We start from the raw sequence: 20,976 nt of genomic DNA on the forward strand, positions 1-20,976 counted from the left end.
TCTTGCTGTGAATTATGTCAAATAGCGTTCTTCCTATGCTTTCCTCTAAGAGTTTTATAGTGTCTGGTTTTACATTTAGGTCTCAAATCCATTTTGAGTTTATTTTTGTGTATGGTGTTAGGGAATGTTCTCATTTCATTCTTTTACATGTGGCTGTCCAGTTTTCCCAGCACCACTTATTGAAGAGACTGTTTTTTCAACATTGTGTATCTTTGCCTCCTTTGTCATAGATTAGTTGACCGTAGGTGTGTGGGTTTATCTCTGGGCTTTCTAACTTGTTCCATTGATCTGTTTCTGTTTTTGTACCAGTACCATATTGTCTTGATTACTGTAGCTTTGTAGTATAGTCTGAAGTCAGGGAGTCTGATTCCTCCCACTCCATTTTTTCCCTCAAGACTGCTTTGGCTATTCAGGTTTTTTGTGTCTCCATACAAATTTTAAGACGATTTGTTCTAGTTCCATAAAAAATGCCATTGGTAATTTGATAGGGATTGCATTGAATCTGTAGATTGCTTTGGGTAGTATAGTCATTTTCACAATATTGATTCTTCCAATCCAAGAACATGGTGTATCTCTCCATCTGTTGGTATCATCTTTAATTTCTTTCATCAGTGTCTTATAGTTTTCTGCATACAGGTCTTTTGTCTCCCTGGGTAGCTTTATTCCTAGGTATTTTATTGTTTTTGCTGCAGTGGTAAATGGGAGTGTTTCCCTAATTTCTCTTTCAGATTTTTCATCATTAGTGTATAGGAATGCAAGAGATTTCTGTGCATTAATTTTGTATCCTGCAACTTTACCAAATTCATTGATTAGCTCTAGTAGTTTTCTGGTGGCATTTTTAGGATGCTCTATGTATGGTATCATGTTATCTACAAACAGTGACAGTTTTACTTCTTCTTTTCCAATTTGTATTCCTTTTATTTCTTCTCTGATTGCCATGGCTAGGACTCCCAAAACTATGTTGAATAATAGTGGTGAGAGTGGACATCCTTGTCTTATTTCTGATCTTAGAGGAAATGCTTTCTGTTTTTCACCATTGAGAATGATGTTTGCTGTGGGTTTGTCATATATGGCCTTTGTTATGTTGAGGTAGTTTCCCTCTGTGCCCACTTTCTGGAGAGTTTTTATCATAAATGGGTGTTGAATTTTGTCAAAAGCTTTTTCTGCATCTATTGAGATGATCATATGGTTTTTATTCATCAGTTTGTTAATATGGTGTATCACATCGATTGATTTGCATATATTGAAGAATCCTTGCATCCCTGGGATAAATCCCATTTGATCGTGGTGTATGATCCTTTTAATGTGTTGTTGGATTCTGTTTGATAGTATTTTTTTGAGGAATTTTGCATCTATATTCATCAGTGATATTGGTTGGTAATTTTCTTTTTTTGTAGTATCTTTGTCTGGTTTTGGTATCAGGGTGATGGTGGCCTCATAGAATGAGTTTGGGAGTGTTCCTTCCTCTGCAATTTCTTGGAAGAGTTTGAGAAGGATGGGTGTTAACTCTTCTCTAAATGTTTGATAGAATTCACCTGTGAAGCCATCTGCTCCTGGACTTCTGTTTGTTGGAAGATTTTTAATCGCAGAGTTCAATTTCATTACTTGTGATTGGTCTGTTCATATTTTCTGTTTCTTCCTGGTTCAGTCTTGGAAGGTTATACGTTTCTAAGAATTTGTCCATTTCTTCCAGGTTGTCCATTTTATTGGCATAGAGTTGCTTGTAGTAGTCTCTTAGGATGCTTTGTATTTCTATGGTGTCTGTTGTAACTTCTCCTTTTTCATTTCTAATTTTATTGATTTGAGTCCTCTCCCTCTTTTTCTTGATGAGTCTGGCTAATGGTTTATCAATTTTGTTTATCTTCTCAAAGAACCAGCTTTTAGTTTTATTGATCTTTGCTATTGTTTTCTTTGTTTCTATTTCATTTATTTCTGCTCTGATCTTGGTTTCTTTCCTTCTGCTAACTTTGGGTTTTGTTTGTTCTTCTTTCTCTAGTTCCTTTAGGTGTAAGGTTAGATTGTTTATTTGAGATTTTTTTTGTTTCTTGAGGTAGGCTTGTATAGCTATAAACTTCCCTCTTAGAACTGCTTTTGCTGCATCCCACAGGTTTTGGATCATTGTGTTTTCATTGTCATTTGTCTCTAGGTATTTTTTGATTTCCTCTTTGATTTCTTCAGTGATCTCTTGGTTATTTAGTAATGTATTGTTGAGCCTCCGCATGTTTGTGTTTTTTTTACGTTTTTTTCCCCTGTAATTCATTTCTAATCTCATAGTTTTGTGGTCAGAAAAGATGCTTGATATGATTTCAGTTTTCTTAAATTTACTGAGGCTTGATTTGTGACCCAAGATGTGATCTATACTGGAGAATTATCGGTGCACACTTGAGAAGAAAGTGTAATCTGCTTTTTCTGGCTGGAATGTCCTATAAATACCAATTAAATCTATCTGTTCTATTGTGTCATTTATAGCTTCTCTTTCCTTATTTATTTTCATTTTGGATGATCTGTCCATTGGTGTAAATGAGGTGTTAAAGTCCCCTACTACGATTGTGTTACTGTTGATTTCCCCTTTTACGGCTGTTAGCATTTGCCCTATGTATTGAGGTGCTCCTATGTTGGGTGCATAAATATTTACAATTGTTATATCTTCTTCTTGGATTGATCCCTTGATCATTATGTTGTGTGCTTGTCTCTTGTAATAATCTTTATTTTAAAGTCTATTTTGTCTGATATGATAATTGCTACTCCAGCTTTCTTCTGATTTCCATTTGCATGGAATATCTTTCTCCATTCCTCACTTTCAGTTTGTATGTGTCCTAGGTCCGAAGTGGGTCTCTTGTCGACCGCATATATACAGGTTTTGTTTTTGTATCCATTCAGCCAGTTTATGTCTTTTGGTTGGAGCATTTAATCCATTTACATTTAAGGTGGTTATCGGTATGTATGTTCCTATTACCATTTTCTTAATTATTTTGGGTTAGTTATTGTAGATCTTGTCCTTCTGTTGTGTTTTCTGCCTTGAGAAGTTCCTTTAGCATTTGTTGTAAAGCTGGTATGGTGGTGCTGAATTCTCTTAGCTTTTGCTTGTCTTTAAGCTTTTGATTTCTCCATCGAATCTGAATGAGATCCTTGCTGGGTAGAGTAATCTTTGTTATAGATTTTCCTCTTTCATCACTTTAAATATGTCATGCCACTCCCCTCTGGCTTGTAGAGTTTCTGCTGAAAGATCAGCTGTTAACCTCATGGGATTCCCTTGTATGTTATTTGTTGCTTTTAGTTTAGTGCTTTTAATATTTTTTCCTTGTATTTAGTTTTTGATAATTTGATTAATATGTGTCTTGGCGTGTTTTTCTTTGGATTTATCCTGTATGGGACTCTCTGCCTCCTCAACTTGATTGACAATCCTTACCCATGCTAGGGAAGTTTTCAACTCTAATCTCTTCAGATATTTTCTCAGTCCCTTCGTTCTTCTTCTGGGACCCCTATAATTCGAATGTTGGTGCATTTAGTGTTATCCCAGAGGTCTCTGAGGCTGTCCTCAATTCTTTTAATTCTTTTTTCTTTATTCTGCTCTGTGGTAGTTATTTCCACTATTTTATCTTCCATGTCACTTATCTGTTCTTCTGCCTCAGTTATTTTGCTATTGATTTCTTCTAGAGAATTTTTAGTTTCATTTATTGTGTTGTTCACCATTGTTTGTTTGCTCTTTAGTTCTTCTAGGTCCTTGTTAAATGTTTCTTGTATTTTCTCCAATCTATTTCCAAGATTTAGATCACCTTTACTATCATTACTCTGAATTGTTTTTCATTTAGACTACCTATTTCCTCTTCATTTGTTTTGTCTGGTGGGTTTTTACCTTGCTTCTTCATGTGCTGTGTAATTCTCTGTCTTCTCATTTTGCTTAACTTACTGTGTTTGGGGTCTACTTTTTGCAGGCTGCAGGTTCGTTTTTCCTGTTGTTTTTGGTGCCTTCCCTCAGTGGGTAATATTGCTTCAGTGGGTTTTGTAGCCTTCCTGATGGAGGGGACTGGTGCCTGTGTTCTGATGGATGAGGCTGGATCTTGTCTTTCTGGTGGGCAGGTCCACGTCTGGTGGTGTGTTTTGGGGTGTCTGTGAACTTATTATGATTTTTGGCAGCCTCTCTGCTAATTGTTGTGTTTGTGTTCCTGTCTTGCTCGTTATTTGGCATAGGTTGTCCAGCACTGTAGCTTGCTGGTCGTTGAGTGGAGCTGGGTTTTCACATCGAGACAGAGATCTCTGAGAGAGCTTTTGTCATTTGATACTACGTGTGGCCGGGAGGTCTCTGGTGGACCAGTTTCCTGAAGTTGGCTCTCCCACCTCAGAGGCTCAGGCTTGACCCCCAGCTGGAACACCAAGGCCCTGTCAGCCACACAGCTCAGAAGAAAAGGGAGAAAAAGAAAGAAAGAAAGGAAGGGAGGGAGGGAGGGAGGGAGGAAAAAATAGAGTTATTAAAATAAAATATAAAAAAAGTTATTAAAAATAAAAATATAAAAGAAATAGAAAGAAAGAAGAGAGCAACCAAACTAAAAACAAATCCACCAATGATAAGCGCTAAAAACTATACTAAAAAAACAAACAAAAAAAAAAAACCAAAAAGCAGACAAACAGATCCCCAGGACAAATGGTAAAAGTAAAGCTACACAGACAAAATCACACGAGGAAGCATCCACATACACACTCACAAAAGGGGAAAAAAGGAAAAATATATATATATAAAAAAAGGAAGAGAGCAACCAAATCAATAAATGTACCAGTGATAACAAGCTCTGAATACTAAACTGAGATAAACATAAAACCAGAAACAATTAGTTGCAGAAAGCAAACCCCAAGTCAACAGTTGCTCCCAAAGCCCATCAGCTCAATTTTGGGGCGATTCGTCGTCTATTCAGTTATACCACAGGTGCAGGGTACATCAGTTTGATTGTGGAGATTTAATCCACTGCTCCTGAGGCTGCACAGAGAGGTTTCTCTTTCTCTTCTCTTTTTCACACAGCTCCTGGGGTTCAGCTTTGGATTTGGACCCGCCTCTTTGTGTAGGTCACCTGAGGGCTTCTGTTCCCACCCAGACATTACGGGGTTAAAATAGCACGTGATTCGGGGGCTCTGGCTCACTCAGGCCAGGGGGAGGGAGTGGTACGGAATGCAGGGCGAGCCTATGGTGGCAGAGGCTGGCGTGATGTTGGAATAGTCTGAGGCATGCTGTGTGTCCTCCTGGGGAAGTTGCATCTGGATCATGGGACCTTGGCAGTGGCGGGCTGCACAGCCTCCCGGCAGGGGAGGTGTAGATAGTGACCTGTGCTTGCACACAGGCTTCTTGGTGGCTGCAGCAGTAGCCTTAGCATTTCATGTCTGTCTCTGGTGTCCGCGCTGATAGCTGTGGCTCGTGCCCATCTCTGGAGCTCATTTAGGCGGTGCTCTGAATCCCCTCTCCTCGCACACCCTGGAACAATGGTCTCTTGCCCCTTAGGCAGGTCCAGGCTTTTCTTGGACTGCCTCCCGGGTAGGTAGTCTTGGACTACCTCCGGGGTAGCTGTGGCACACTAGCTCCCTTCCGGCTGTGTTCTCGCAGCCAACCCCAGTCCTCTCCCTGGAATCTGATCTCCGAAGCCCGAGCCTCAGCTCCCCGCCCCCGCCCGCCCCAGTGGGTGAGCAGAGAAGCCCCTCAGGCTGGTGAGTGCTGGTCAGCAGTGATCCTCTGTGCGAGAATGTCTTCACTTTGCCCTCTGCACACCTGTTGCTGTGCTCTCCTCCATGGCTCTGAAGATTCCCCCCTGCCCAACCCCCGTCTCCTCCAGTGAAGGGGCTTCCTAGTGTGTGGAAACTTTTCCTCCTTCCCAGCTCCCTCCCAGAGATGCAGGTCCCATCCCTGTTCTTTTGTCTCTGTTCTTTTCATTTTTCTTTTGCCCTACCCGGCTACGTAGGGAGTTTCTTGCCTTTTGGGAGCTTGAGGTCTTCTGCCAGCATTCAGTACATGTTCTGTAGGAACTGTTCCTCGTGTAGATGTATTTTTGATGCATTTGTGGGGAGGTAGGTGATCTCCATGTCCTACTCCTCTGCCATCTTGAAGCTATCTCTCCAAATTTGCTTTTTAAACCTGGTTCGTGAGCCAAATTAACCCAAATAGGTTTCTTTTAGCATCTATTATTAGAATAGTATAATATTTTATAATTTTGATACGGAATAGAAAATCATTTGATATTTGATGGATTTAGCACTTGCCGGAATATAGAGATTGAATTGGATTGAATTTTGAGTGGCGCAGAGGGAAGATGGGAGGATGAGCAGGACCTCTATTATAAAAATTGAATTATAAACTATAAGAATGGCACATTTTCTTAATTGATCTGTCATAAAATCACTGAAGTTTGGAATTTTCAGGGTTTTGTAAAACTAAATGGGGTTCCAAAGAAGATGAAAGAAAATCACTTAGTAGGCGGTTAAGTGACTCCTAGATGATAGGACTTAAGGAGAACAGAGCTGTGTAGTGGGAAACATAATTCTGTCCTTTGAGGCATTGTACTCTCTTGAAATCCAATATTATTGGTGTATATGGGGGTGGGAGGCGGTATTTTAAGCCATCAGGCATTTAAGTCCTCCTGTGAGGGATTGACCAGGCATGGGGCTGAGACACCCTGTGTCCCTGCCTTTAGTGGCGAGTGCTGTGCAGAATGAGAACCCCAGCCACCAATAATGCATCCGACTTGTTGTGGGTGTTCAGGTGTCATTAATTACTATAGAGAAGTTTCTAGTTTATTTCTTATGATTTTGTTTTACCTCCCTGTGTCTCTCTCTTTTTTCAATAACAACAAGAGCAACGAAACAGAGCCAAGGGTGCCTTTGAAGGGGCTGAGTCACATTGACTAGATGCTGAAGGATGAGCTTGCTGAAGTCCCTCTGCGTACTTGTCTAAACTTTAAGGACTGAGATGGGACTCTTGTCTATGTATAAACTTTATCAGTATTTATACATCTTTTCCAACTTTGAAACAGAGTGGATGGTAAAAGTCTTAAGCTGTCTTTGTCACGCATTGTGCCTTCTTATATTTAACGGTCTCTGTCCTTCAGTCAAGGTCTGTGTTAGTAGCACAACGGAGATTTGAAGCTGAGCAGAGGAGAAACCTTTTAAAATAACTCCTTTGCTTTTCTCAGCTGTCCATTCCCAAGTAGCATACTACGGGTGTTGATGATTAAATATGTGTAGAAGATAAACGTAAAACTTAAAATTCCCAAATATATTATCTCCAGGGCATTTCAGCTTCAGCAGAATGCAGCAGTATCTTCAACCAAAGCAGAGGCACGTGTAGCGTATTAATTTGTTTCTCAAAATACTTTATTGCTGACATGAAAACAGTGCTTCTACCTTAAAGGCTTTGTAAAAAATCAGGAAACCCTATGACTCTCTTGGGATCCTTTGGCTACACCAGTCTTTAAGATTGCAGGTATGTTTTAGTTCTGTCCTGTCAGCAAGTGAACAGATGTTCATTTGCTTTTGTTGAGCTGGGCCACAGAGCTGTGCTGTGCTTGGAATATTGTCTGCCACCATGTAGTAGCTCCTTCCTAAAAAGCTTTAGCAAGAGGCTTATTTGAGGCCATTTTGTAATCAGCGTCTCCAGGCAATATCTGCCACCTCATCAATTTACAGGCCTCTGAGAATTATTCTGTGTTTTGCAGTTTCTCCTCCATCCTGCCTTCTGATAGTTTTAAAGCCGTTTATGCTTCCTTTAGAAACACCCAAATAGTAGCTTTTTATCCCAGCTGGACCCTGGCTTAGCATGGGTTTCTGAGAAAGCCTCTGGATCTGGCTCCTGTGTGTGGGCTTTGTCACCTTCATCTGTAAAGGACTAGGTCCATTTCTTAATAAACCTGAATCATATGTTAATTTCTGAGAGAATAAACAAGGAAGGGTGTTTACACAGTTAGTCCACAAAGATGGCAGTATTTCAGAAAGTTTCTGGAGATGTTTAAGGAATAGCATCTAGCATTGATTGATCACTTACTATGTGTAAAGCACTGCATTTGGTCCTTCATGTATATTATCTTACTGACCCTTCACGGCAGTCCTCTGAACTATAATTTACCCCACTGTTCACATTTGTATTATGAGCTTTAGAGAATGAAATAACCTACCAAATCCCATACAAGATTAGAACATAGGATAGTTTGATTTCAGATCTCAGTCATTTAGTCACTGAGCCGTGATAATTTTGTATCATGTTAAAGCAGTATAAGGATTTATAAAATACAGAAAAAAAATTCCAACCTCTAGATTTGGTCAGATCTAATGTGACTCATTAAATATTCTTTTGTCTGCTGTGTTAGATGAAACATTACTCTGCATTGCGTGGTGTTGATTAACTGCAATCACATTTCTCAAAATTGCAGATATAAGCAATTAATTTTACTATTTTCTTCAAATATTCATAGAAGTAAAGAATATAGGCTAAATGTACAGCAAAAATTTAGTCTCAAATTCAAGTGAAAAATTCCCTCATTCATACTTTTTTCTGGCTCTTGAAGGGAGTTCACCTACTGGTTTTATGGGTAGGAAGTAATGAATACTATGTTACTAATTATATCACTGACTATGGTTTTCAAGTTGAATGTCTGGATTCTTGAGAAGTCAGTGCCTGAATTTTAAAAAGATACTGAAGCATTTTTAATATGCTACTATCTACTTGTTATTTCTTCGATATTCCATTTAGAAATGCCAGAGAGTTCTCACCACTCTCCTATTCAGAAACAATAGGCTTTATTAATATGAACAAAAGATGTTACTACTAATAATAAACTGTTAACTTAATGTTACTCTCAAACTTTTCAAAATCATAATATGAGAGACATTTTATCTTTTAATTCAAGAATACTTACGGTGTGAACACATGGAGAAAAGATTACTGTCATCTTTTTGGGTTTCACGTGTTTACTTGAGAAATAATATTGAATGTGTACTACTAATTAAGAAAATTTTTACACGGTAAATATAACTACAAGGGTTTCTGTTCGTGTAGTTACTAGTGTAATCCAAGTGAGTTTATGTCCATTATTCACCTACCATCAAAGTTTCCTCTAAGATTTAAATCAAGTGTTCTGAGCCCTAAGCTTCGCTTCAAAAGCCATCTTCTCTTAAAATGTTTGATGTGAAAGGAATTTGTCTCATGTTTGTTGTTTATTTTATTATTTTTTAAAACATCTTTGGAGTATAATTGCTTTACAGTGGTGTGTTAGTTTCTGCTTTATAACAAAGTGAATCAGCTATACATATATCCCTGTATCTCCTCCCTCCCATCCTCCTTATCCCACTGCTATAGGTGGTCACAAAGCACCGAGCTGATCTCCCTGTGCTATGCAGCTGCTTCCCACTGGCTATCTATCTTACATTTGGTAGTGTATATATGTCCATGCCACTCTCTCACTTCGTCCCACCTTACCCTTCCCCCTCCCCGTGTCTTCAAGTCCATTGTCTATGTCTGCGTCTTTATTCCTGTCCTGCCCCTAGGCCCTTCAGAACCATTTTTTTTTTTTAGATTCCAAATATATGTATTAGCACACAATATTTGTTTTTCTGACTTACTTCACTCTGTATGATGGACATTAGGTCCATCTACCTCACCACAAATAAATCAATTTCATTTCTTTTATGGCTGAGTAATATTCCATTGTATATATGTGCCACATCTTCTTTATCCATTCATCAGTTGATGGACACGTAGGTTGCTTCCATGTCCTGGCTATTGTAAATAGAGCTGCAATGAACATTTTTGGTACATGCCTCTTTTTGAATTATGGTTTTCTCAGGGTATATGCCCAGTAGTGAGATTGCTGGGTCATATGGTATTTCTATTTTTAGTTTTTAAAGGACTTTCCATACAGTTCTCCATAGTGGCTGTATCAATTTACATTCCCACCAGCAGTTCAAGAGGGTTCCCTTTTCTCCACACCCTCTCCAGCATTTATTGTTTGTAGATTTTTTAATGGTGCCCATTCTGACTGGTATGAGATGATAGCTCATTGTAGTTTTGACTTGCATTTCTCTAATGATTAATGATGTTGAGCATCCTTTCATGTGTTTGTTGGCAGTCTGTATATCTTCTTTGGAGAAATGTCTATTTAGGTCTTCTGCCCATTTTTGGACTGGATTGTTTTTTAGATATTGAGCTGCATGAGCTGCTTATATATTTTGGAGATTAATCCTTTGTCAGTTGCTTCGTTTGCAAATATTTTCTCCCATTCTGAGGGTTGTCTTTTTGTCTTGTTTATGGTTTCCTTTGCTGTGCAAAAGCTTTTACGTTTAATTAGGTCCCATTTGTTTATTTTTGTTTTTATTTCCTTTTCTCTAGGAGGTGGGTCAAGAAGGATCTTGCAGTGATTTATGTCATAGACTGATCTGTCTATGTTTTCCTCTAAGAGTTTTCTAGTGTCTGGCCTTACAGTTAGGTCTTTAATCCATTTTGAATTTATTTTTGTGTATGGTGTTAGGGAGTGTTCTAATTTCATTCTTTTACATGTAGCTGTCCAGTTTTCCCAGCACCAGTTATTAAAGAGGCTGCCTTTTCTCCATTTTATATTCTTGCCTCCTTTATCATGAATAAGGTGATCATATGTGCATGGGTTTACCTGTGGGCTTTCTATCCTGTTCCATTGATCTATATTTCTGTTTTTGTGCCAGTACCATACTATCTTGATAACTGTAGCTGTGTAGCATAGTCTGAAGTCCAGGAGCCTGATTTTTCCAGCTCTGTTTTTCTTTCTCAAGATTTCTTTGGCTATTTGGGGTCTTTTGCATTTCCATACAAATTTTAAGATATTTTGTCTTAGTTCCATGAAAAATGCCATTGGTAGTTTGATAGGGATTGCATTGAATTGGTAGATTGCTTTGGGTAGTATAGTCATTTTCACGCTGTTGATTCTTCCAGTCCAAGATCATGGTATATCTCTCCATCTGTTTGTATCATCTTTAATTTCTTTCATCAGTGTCTTATAGTTTTCTGAATACTGGTATTTTGTCTCCTTAGGTAGGTTTATTCCTAAGTATTTTGTTCTTTTTATTGCAATGGTTAATGTGAGTGTTTCCTTAATTTCACTTTCAGATTTTTCATCATTAGTGTATAGGAATGCAAGAGATTTCTGTGCATTAATTTTGCATCCTGCTACTTTACCAAATTCATTGAGTAGCTCTAGTAGTTTTCTGGTGGCATCTTTAGGATTTTCTATGTATAGTATCATGTCATTTGCAAACAGTGGCAGATTTACTTCTTCTTTTCCTATTTGGATTCCTTTTATTTCTTTTTCTTCTCTGATTGCTGTGGCCAAAACTTCCAAAACTATGTTGAATAATAGTGGTGAGAGTGGACATCCTTGTCTTGTTCCTTATCTTAGAGGAAGTGCTTTGAGTTTTTCACCATTGACAATGAAGTTGGCTGTGGGTTTTTCATATATGGACTTTATTATGTTGAGGTAAGTTCCCTCTATAACTACTTTGGGTAAGGTTTTTATCATAAATGATTGTTGAATTTTGTTGAAAGCTTTTTTTCATCTGTTGAGATGATCATATGGTTTTTCTCCTTCAATTTGTTTATATGGTGTATCACATTGATTGATTTGCATATATTGAAGAATCCTTGCATTCCTGGGATAAACCCCACTTGATCATTGTGTATGATCCTTTTAATGTGTTGTTGGATTCTGTTTCATAGTATTTTGTTGAGAATTTTTGCGTCTATGTTCATGAGTGCTATTGGCCTGTAGTTTTCTTTCCTTGTGACATCATTGTCTTTCTTTTTGACATCTTTGTGACATCTTTGTTTTGGTATCAGGGTGATGGTGGCCTCATAGAATGAGTTGGGGCGTGTTCCTCCCTCTGCTGTATTTTGGAAGAGTTTGAGAAGAATAGGTGTAAGCTCTTCTCTAAATGTTTGATAGAATTCACCTGTGAAACCATCTGGTCTTGGGCTTTTGTTTGGTGGAAGATTTTGAATCATAGTTTCAATTTCAGTGTTTGTGATTGGTCTGTTTATATTTTCTGTTTCTTCCTGGTTCAGTCTCGGGAGGTTGTGATTTTCTAAGAATTTGTCCATTTCCTCCAGGTTGTCCATTTTATTGGCATATTGTTGTAGTAATCTCTCATGATCCTTTGTATTTCTGCATTGTCAATTGTTGCTTCTCCTTTTTCATTTCTAATTCTATTGATTTGAGTCTTCTACCTTTTCTTCTTGATGAGTCTGGCTAATGGTTTATCAATTTTGTTTATCTTCTCAAAGAACCATCTTTTAGTTTTACTGATCTTTTCTATTGTTTCCTTCATTTCTTTCTGATCTGTTCTTTATGATTTCTTTCCTTCTGCTAACTTCGAGGGTTTTTTTGTTCTTCTTTCTCTAATTGCTTTAGGTGTAAGTTTAGGTTGTTTATTCGAGATGTTTCTTGTTTCTTGAGGTAGGATTGTATTGCTGTAAAATTCGCTCTTAGAATTGTTTTTGCTGCATCCCATAGGTTTTGGATCATTGTGTTTTCATTGTCATTTGTCTCTAGGTATTTTTTGATTTCCTCTTTGATTTTTTCAGTGATCTCTTGGTTATTTAGTAGTGTATTGTTTAGCCTTCACGTGTTTGTATTTTTTTACAGATTTTTTCCTGTAATTGATATCAAGTCTCATAGTGTAGTGGTCGGAAAAGATACTTGATACGATTTCAGTTTTCTTAAATTTACCAAGGCTTGACTTGGGACCTAAGATACGATCTGTCCCGGAGAATGTTCCATGAGCGCTTGAGTAGAAAGTGTATTCTGTTGTTTTTGGATGGAATGTCCTATAAATATCAATGAAGTCCATCTTGTTTAATGTATCATTTAAAGCTTGTGTTTCCTTATTTATTTTCATTTTGGATGATCTGTCCATTGGTGAAAGTGTGGTGTTAAAGTCCCCTACTACGATTGTGTTACTGTCGATTTCCGCTTTTATAGCTGTTAGCGTTTGCCTTATGTATGGAGGTGCTCCTATGTTGGGTGCATAAATATTTACAATTGTTATATCTTCTTCTTGGATTGATCCCTTGATCATTATGTGTGTGCTTCTTTGTCTCTTGTAATAGTCTTTATTTTAAAGTCTGTTTTGTCTGATATGAGAATTGCTACTCCAGGTTTCTTTGATTTCCATTTGCATGGAATATCTTTCTCCACTCACTTTCAGTCTGTATGTGTCCTAGGTCTGAAGTAGGTCTCTTGTCAACTGCATATATACAGGTTTTGTTTTTGTATCCATTCAGCCAGTTTATGTCTTTTGGTTGGAGCATTTAATCCATTTACATTTAACATAGTTATCAATATGTATGTTCCTATTACCATTTTCTTAATTATTTTGGGTTAGTTATTGTAGATCTTGTCCTTCTGTGTGTTTCCTGCCTTGAGAAGTTCCTTTAGCATTTGTTGTAAAGCTGGTATGGTGGTGCTGAATTCTCTTAGCTTTTGCTTGTCATTAAGCTTTTGATTTCTCTATCGAATCTGAATGAGATCCTTGCTGGGTAGAGTAATCTTTGTTGTAGTTTTTTCCCTTTCATCACTTTAAACATGTCCTGCCACTCCCTTCTGGCTTGCAGAGGTTCTGCTGAAAGATCAGCTGTTAACCTTATGGGGATTCCCTTGTATGTTATTTGTTGCTTTTTCCTTGCTGCCTTTAATATTTTTTCTTTGTATTATTTTTTTGGTAGTTTGATTAATATGTGTCTTAGTGTGTTTCTCCTTGGATTTATTCCGTATGGGACTCTGCACTTCCTGGACTTGATTGACTATTTTCTTACCCATATTAGGGAATTTTCAACTATAATCTCTTCACATTTTTTTCAGTCCGTTTCTTTTTCTGTTCTTCTTCTTGAACCCCTATAATTTGAATGTTGATGCATTTAATGTTGTCCCAGAGGTCTCTGTGTCTCATGTTTATTTTTGCATTGATGCAGGCCATACCTGACTTTTGTGATGTTGCCAAACTCCTAACTCCATTATCTGTGTTGTGATCTGCTTTTATTTTGCTACTTTGCTATTCTTTGTTTTTTTGGGCCATGCCCCGCGGCATGGGGGATCTTAGTTTTCTGACCAGGGATCAAACCCTTGCCCCCTGCAGTGGAAACACAGAGTCCTAACCACTGGACCACCAGGAAATTCCCTTTTCTTTTCTTTATTTCACCTAACACAGAAAAGTGAGGTGGGGATGTTTGGAAAACCTTGTTTGCCAAAGTTTTGGAGAAAACAAAGAATGTTAATCACTTTTCTTAGAAACATAACTACCATATTACAAACATAGCTCCTGAATATAGGACCTCTCTTTGTAGAAAATTATCATGGGGTTCCACTTTCTTTAACTCATTCAACCTATCCCTCTTTGCAGGATCCCAACCAAAATCCCTGGTAAATCTTTTTGTTAAATACGTTTAACTGGTGTATCTCATTGTGCCTGGTGGGTCTTCTGTTTCATAGCCACACAGGTCCATTAGTAATTTCTCTACAGTTAGAGAAATTGTTCTTTACCTAAGGAAAACATTTCCTCTTTCTGTGCCAGTGGGCTCAAAAGGCAACCGATTTTCATACTAACATTTCTTCAGTTGAATCGAATAAATACATATTGCAAACTCTGGTGAGGAGAGGATTGAAGTTAAGAAGGTAATTTAAAATCTACTTCATTAGATCAGGTGTGAAGATATACAAGTGGCAACAGGGATGGAAAGGAGGGGGTGTTAATAGGTCCTGACTGATTGGACATGTGACTGGAGGAAAAAGTCATTCCAAAGGCCATTTTAGAGTTTTGAGCACTGAAGTTTTGAGCAGTCTTCTGAAGTTTTGAGTGTCAGGGGAGAGGTCCTAGTTGAGGAGAAAGAACGTTATGAATCAGAAGTGACTTCATGTCATCAGAGTGAGAATATCCAGCAGGCTATGGAGATGTGGGAGGAGCGCTCAAGAGAGAGGTTGACATTCCTGATGTAAATTTGTCATCAGCCTGGGTGACAGTTAAAGCCCTGAGGATGAATGGGTTTTCAGGAAGGGTGTAGAGGAAAAAAGAAGAGACTGGTGATTAGTTAACACTTATTTCCACTTCTCTCTTTAAATGTGGCTGCTACAGGTATATGCTTAATTTGGCAAGAACTAGGGACTATATCTATGTGAGAAAGCTTTCAAGAAGAATAAAGTTAATCTGTAGAGAATAGATTTTTTTATTGGTAAACACTATTCATCCAATAGCTTAAATATTTTAATAACTATGTTATAATAATAGCTAACACTAATGCCAACTATAAGCCAAGTGCAATTGTACATGTAATAACTCATTAATCCTTACATAAACCTTATCATATAGGTAATAACTTATTATTTTTATCAGTACCTTTTTACAAAGAAAACTGAGGCACAGAGATATTAAGTACCTTCTCCAAGGTCTTCTTGCTATGAAGTGGTGTGTCTGGGATCTGAATTCAAGGAGTCTGGTTCCAAATATACACTTTAGTCACTGTGCTATATTGGCCTCATATGAAGCTACCCCTATGTAACAAAATTTGATAGACCTTTCCCAGCATGGTCCTGACTTATAATTAGTCACATGGTTATTCTGTTTTATGTGAAGAGGAGATGACTTTCTGAGGGCTATATATTGATGGCTTGCTGGACACATTATGGATGTTTCTTATATTTTTAATAGACTAGTAGATAGCGTCTGGTTCAAAAGAAATGTATTAGTACATCTTGTACAGAAACAAAAGAGAATGCAGCACAGAAAAATGCAGACCATCTGTTAAGCTAAGAAGCAGTGTGATGTTTTGGCATAATGTTTATATTATGAACAAGGCTGAGCAATGCACACAAGTTTAATGCATCCATGAACTAAGCCTCACACATCATTGGTATTCATTAGTGAAAGTGGGATAATACTTTCCACCAACACACCAATTTTCTATTGATTTAAGTAATTAGGATTACTTGATCTTTCCAAGTTTCTCAGATTCATTATACCAGAGTATTTCCTGGTGGAGACTGGGCTGGCTTCACATCACAATATAACATTCAGTCATTTTAACAATAAGTCACTGAACAATGATTTCCAGTCAGTGTCCCAAGCTGCGTCTAGATAATGGCAGAAAATGTGCAGGAGGATACCACAAGGACATCCAAGGCAGGACTGTGAGTAAAATTCAGAGAACCAGAGGTGGAAGTGAAGCACAGATGAAAAATGCCAAGAATCAAGGGTTCAAGATGGAGCATGGGTCCAAGAACTGGTAAATACTAAGAATGCATAGGAACCAAACTTAGGAGACGATATGGGGCAGAAACCAGGTGACTGTTGCTTCATTTCACAAACATGTTACCTAACCTACACATGTGGGATAGAGATGACTGTACATTTTCTTGTTCTTCAAAATGTACGTTTAGATCTCTTTCCACTTGGAATTGGCATGTTCACCCAAGTGTTTCTAGGAAGTGACATGTTTCTTATTTGTAGGCTCTGTGCTGTAAGACTGTCAGGTAATCATGTTCCTTGCTCTTTGTTTTTGTTTTGTTTCATTTTTCTTATCCAGGTTGTTTTTGAAGGCCAGATGATTTCAACTCATCAACAGGATGAAGTCATAGCTATTGATGATATATCCTTCAGCTCAGGCTGCTTGCCTGCAAATGGTAAGAACTTTTCCTTATTTTGATCCTTATTGTATAATAAATGCAGTGCAGTTTAACTATTGTATAATGACTTTGATCTGCTCTTTATTTTTACTTAATGCTTTAGAGTGAGCTATTTCCCATTGTTCTAATACACTGTGTAACAATGACTAGATTTATGCTAGAGGTGAAGGCAGGGTATTTTTCACTGCTGAGGCTATGAAGAGCTGAAAGGTGTAATTTAGTCTCAGATTTGGAACCTTGTAGCCATGTTTACACTGTTTAGTTAAATCTTACCCAGCGAACTCTATGCCTTCTAGGAGATCGGGAGAAAACTGGCCTCCATAGACTTGAAATTATCTTCTTGGAGAATCAATTTGACTATGCCACTGAAAGACACAAATGGAGAAATATATTAATTATAATCTATTTTCTATTTAGACTGAAACAACTAGATCAATAAACAACACAGATCTAAAAAGTCATCCATAGCGGTCCCTTGATTATATTAACTGTATAATATTCAATTCACCAGTCACATTGTTCTCAGTAGAAATGTTCAATGTTTAAAATATAAATTGGTAATGATAAAATTAACTTAGTCTAATAAGCAATAACTATACATATTCAGATATATGTTATAGATATTTGACAGATATTTTTCCTTTTGAAATTTTATTATGATACAGGAGAATAAAGATAACTATTTTGTAGAGAGGATTCCCAGTTCTAATTTTTTTTTTTCAAGTAAATGTTTTTTATTTATCTGTTAAAACTCTAGATTCAAGAGGATGATTTATTCAAAAGCAATATTGGAGTAACTCCTAATCCTAAAACTCTTGGCAAAAATTTTATTCTTTTTTTTTTTTTTTTTAAACATCTTTATTGGGGTATAATTGCTTTACAATGGTGTGTTAGTTTCTGCTTTATAACAAAGTGAATCAGCTATACATATACATATGTTCCCATATGTCTTCCCTCTTGCATCTCCCTCCCTCCCACTCTCCCCATCCCACCCCTCCAGGCTGTCACAAAGCACCGAGCTAATATCCCTGTGCCTTGCGGCTGCTTCCCCCCAGCTATCTACCTTACTACATTTGTTAGTGTGTATATGTCCATGACTCTCTCTCGCCCTGTCAAAACTCACCCTTCCCCCTCCCCATATCCTCAAGTCCGTTCTCCAGTAGGTCTGCGTCTTTATTCCTGTCTTACCCCTAGGTTCTTCATGACATTTTTTCCCCTTAAATTCCATATATATGTGTTAGCATACGGTATTTGTCTTTTTCTTTCTGACTTACTTCACTCTGTATGACAGACTCTAGGTCTATCCATCTCATTACAAATAGCTCAATTTCATTTCTTTTTAAGGCTGAGTAATATTCCATTGTGTATATGTGCCACATCTTCTTTATCCATTCATCCGATGATGGGCGCTTAGGTTGTTTCCATCTCCGGGCTATTGTAAATAGAGCTGCAATGAACATTTTGGTACATGACTCTTTTTGAGTTTTGGTTTTCTCAGGGTATATGCCCAGTAGTGGGATTGCTGGGTCATATGGTAATTCTATTTGTAGTTTTTTAAGGAACCTCCATACTGTTCTCCATAGTGGCTGAACCAATTCACATTCCCACCAGCAGTGCAAGAGTGCCCAGTTCTAATTTTGTACAAAGATATGGTAGTCGTGGTAAAAAATATTCCAGTAACAGAAAAGATGGATTGGTCTACCTAAGAGAAATCAAGGAAACTTGATAAAGGGTATTTGTATTGCGCTTTGATGTTTAAAAAGCACTCCTGCTGTTATGATAAGAGCTTACAGGTACGTGTCTTTTGCCACTCAGACCAAGATAAGGTTTTACAGGAGCTGATGACAGCACCTTCTAAACACTGGAACACATAAAGGTCTCTTTCATCTTTGTACTGTCAGTTCTCAGTATATGTTAGTAAGAAATCATGATAGGATAAATTGAAACATAGGTAAATTGAAATGGAGAACTTTAAAGGAACAGACTATAACCTCCACCCATTCCTAGAAGTAAATAATTTAAATATAAACATCAGTGCCTTTTCACTAAAAGAAGATAATATTTATTAGATTTATCAGAAGAGAATCAATATACCAGTGTAGAATACATTGTTAACTCCAGACAAAGTATGATCTGCCATTCAAATGTCCCCTAATAATTCCTCTTCTCTTACTGTGCATGGTTGTTCCTGAGGCCAGAGCACAGCCTGCTTATGCTTGAGTTTTAATGAGACACCTAGTCCCTGACCCTGATCACTTCAGCAGGGTCTTTATATATTCTCAGTTTTATAGATGCTGCAGAAATTGAGGTCTGCCAAACAAAATGATCCCTAATAGTTCTATTTATTGCCCAGTCTGGCTGATCACCCTCAAAGGAGAATAAAGCAGTGAAATCAGCTATTGGCTGGACTTTCTGAACCATCAGGAAGTTAGGAACTGGCTGTTGCCCTTGAAACTTTGTTTACATTACAGATTTACACAGGAGAATGCTTGGGTTGTGCTTGGGACTTGAGATCGCTTGTAATAGGACTCTGCTATCATTTCAGACATGAACTTACTCTTCATCTTTGGCTCTGGGAACCAAAGCCATTTCCCTAATTACCTATGATCCATACACTAGGACAGAGGCTGGTGTAGATGGGCTATAATAATTATTCAGAAGACGAATGCCAGATTTTTAGTAAGCACTTAAAAGAACTCCTTAAAATCACTATAGAATTTTTTTAAAAAATGCCATAGTAGTGGGAGTGAGAGCATCAGAAAGTTGGACATTCAAGGAAAAGTTGTGGTCACATAGAAAAATATTGGAGTCTACAATTTCTAAGAATAGTTCTAGATAGTGTTATCACCGTATTATTTTGAGTTGGTGTAGAAATAAAGTTTACTGAAGATGAGACATGAACTTTAAAGCTAAATTATTGGGCAGGCCTTTTACATGGATGTTGAAGTCATACAAGGTTACAAGGAAAGGGCCTAGAGAAGAAGACTTTGAAATCCAAGACTGAAGTCTTTAGTGAATATGGACATCAGATCTCCTGCATGGATGACACAGGGCTATAAGTTGGATGTCATGGGCCAAAATGTTTTTACAACATGGAAGAATGAATCATTGTATACAAGCAACATTGGGGATTTAGAAGGATGACAATTTTAGTTTTAGGTCTTTTGTTTTATGGGGCGTTGGAAAAGAAGGTCTCCCCTTGGGAAAGCTACAAAGGAAGTGGTCTCTTATTGGGGAAAGCCAGGACTCAGGTAAGGTCACAGAGTGTTCTTTGACTCTTTGAAGGTGAGAGTGCAGGGGTTTTGTTTTATGTTTTTCAAATAGAAGGAGGAAAACACAGCAGCGTGAGGATTAATAATGGAGAAAAAGGATAAAGCATTATGGGATAGGACTGGCACTTGGATGGACTTCTATTTTGTAAATGGTGAGAATGTGAGAGGTGGTAAAATTAAGTAGCATTAAATTTTCAAATGAGACTCTCCAGTCAAGTTCAGGCACTATCATGATAGACTACACCTAGTTAACCATCAGAATCACATAGAAGAGTGATAGATTCTGGGATTCACTCCAGACCTGATAGATGGGAATCACTGAGGATGGAGCCTACATTTAAAGTAATGTTCTCAGGAAGTTTTTGTGAAATCAGGCAGTCCTAGGTTTAAGAACAGAACTAACCTTTTGGGATCCACAAGACCTAGTCTCGTGTTGATTATTGCACTTGGCAGTGACTGCCGTGGAGCAGGGTTCTGGATGACTAGAGTCTGTGGTTTCAGTCTCATGCGGTCCTGATGGTGACAGTCAAAGTAGGGGAAGCAGGCAGAGACAACCTAACATCTTCTGGACATTTCCATCAGAAAATCCTACTCCAATGGACAATAGGGTTAGGTATCCATGTGGAAGCAAGAAAGCAGAAAAGATTGCTTAGATGACTTAATAGAGGATATAGACAGTCATGGCATAGGTTCTTCAACTCTGATCCTGCTAAATTCAAGGACTAAGGGATTTCCTTTGTATTTCTCTCATGCTTGTCATATTATGCTCATAGAATAACCTCTCGCATTCAGGGCAGGAAGAAGGAAGGAATGGGAAGTGACGTAGTTTCGGACATGTCATTCATCGGCTAGGTGATTTTCAGGCAGACAACCTTAGTTGCTAGGGAGGCTAAGAAAACTGAAGATTTAGATTTGGCCTCTGTAATAAAGGCAGGCAAGGGGAACAGGTTTATAAGTCGAGGGCGCAAATATATTTGCTACAGAAATTCAACATCAGTATGTTTAGAATTAAATTCCAATCTTCTTTCAAATCCCAT

General features: G+C 37.9%; 1 protein-coding gene across 1 annotated transcript in view; it reads left to right on the forward strand.

Annotated features, from left to right (window-relative positions):
• Positions 1 to 20,976, forward strand: part of MALRD1 (MAM and LDL receptor class A domain containing 1) — a 598,156-nt gene that overhangs the window by 41,257 nt on the left and 535,923 nt on the right. The window contains exon 6 of the mRNA XM_065871795.1: positions 16,568 to 16,664. Coding sequence (XP_065727867.1) covers positions 16,568 to 16,664 — 97 coding nt within the window. The remainder of the gene's footprint in view (positions 1 to 16,567; positions 16,665 to 20,976) is intronic.

The sequence above is a fragment of the Phocoena phocoena genome, chromosome 2 (genome assembly GCF_963924675.1).
Source record: "Phocoena phocoena chromosome 2, mPhoPho1.1, whole genome shotgun sequence".
Lineage (NCBI taxonomy): Eukaryota > Metazoa > Chordata > Mammalia > Artiodactyla > Phocoenidae > Phocoena > Phocoena phocoena.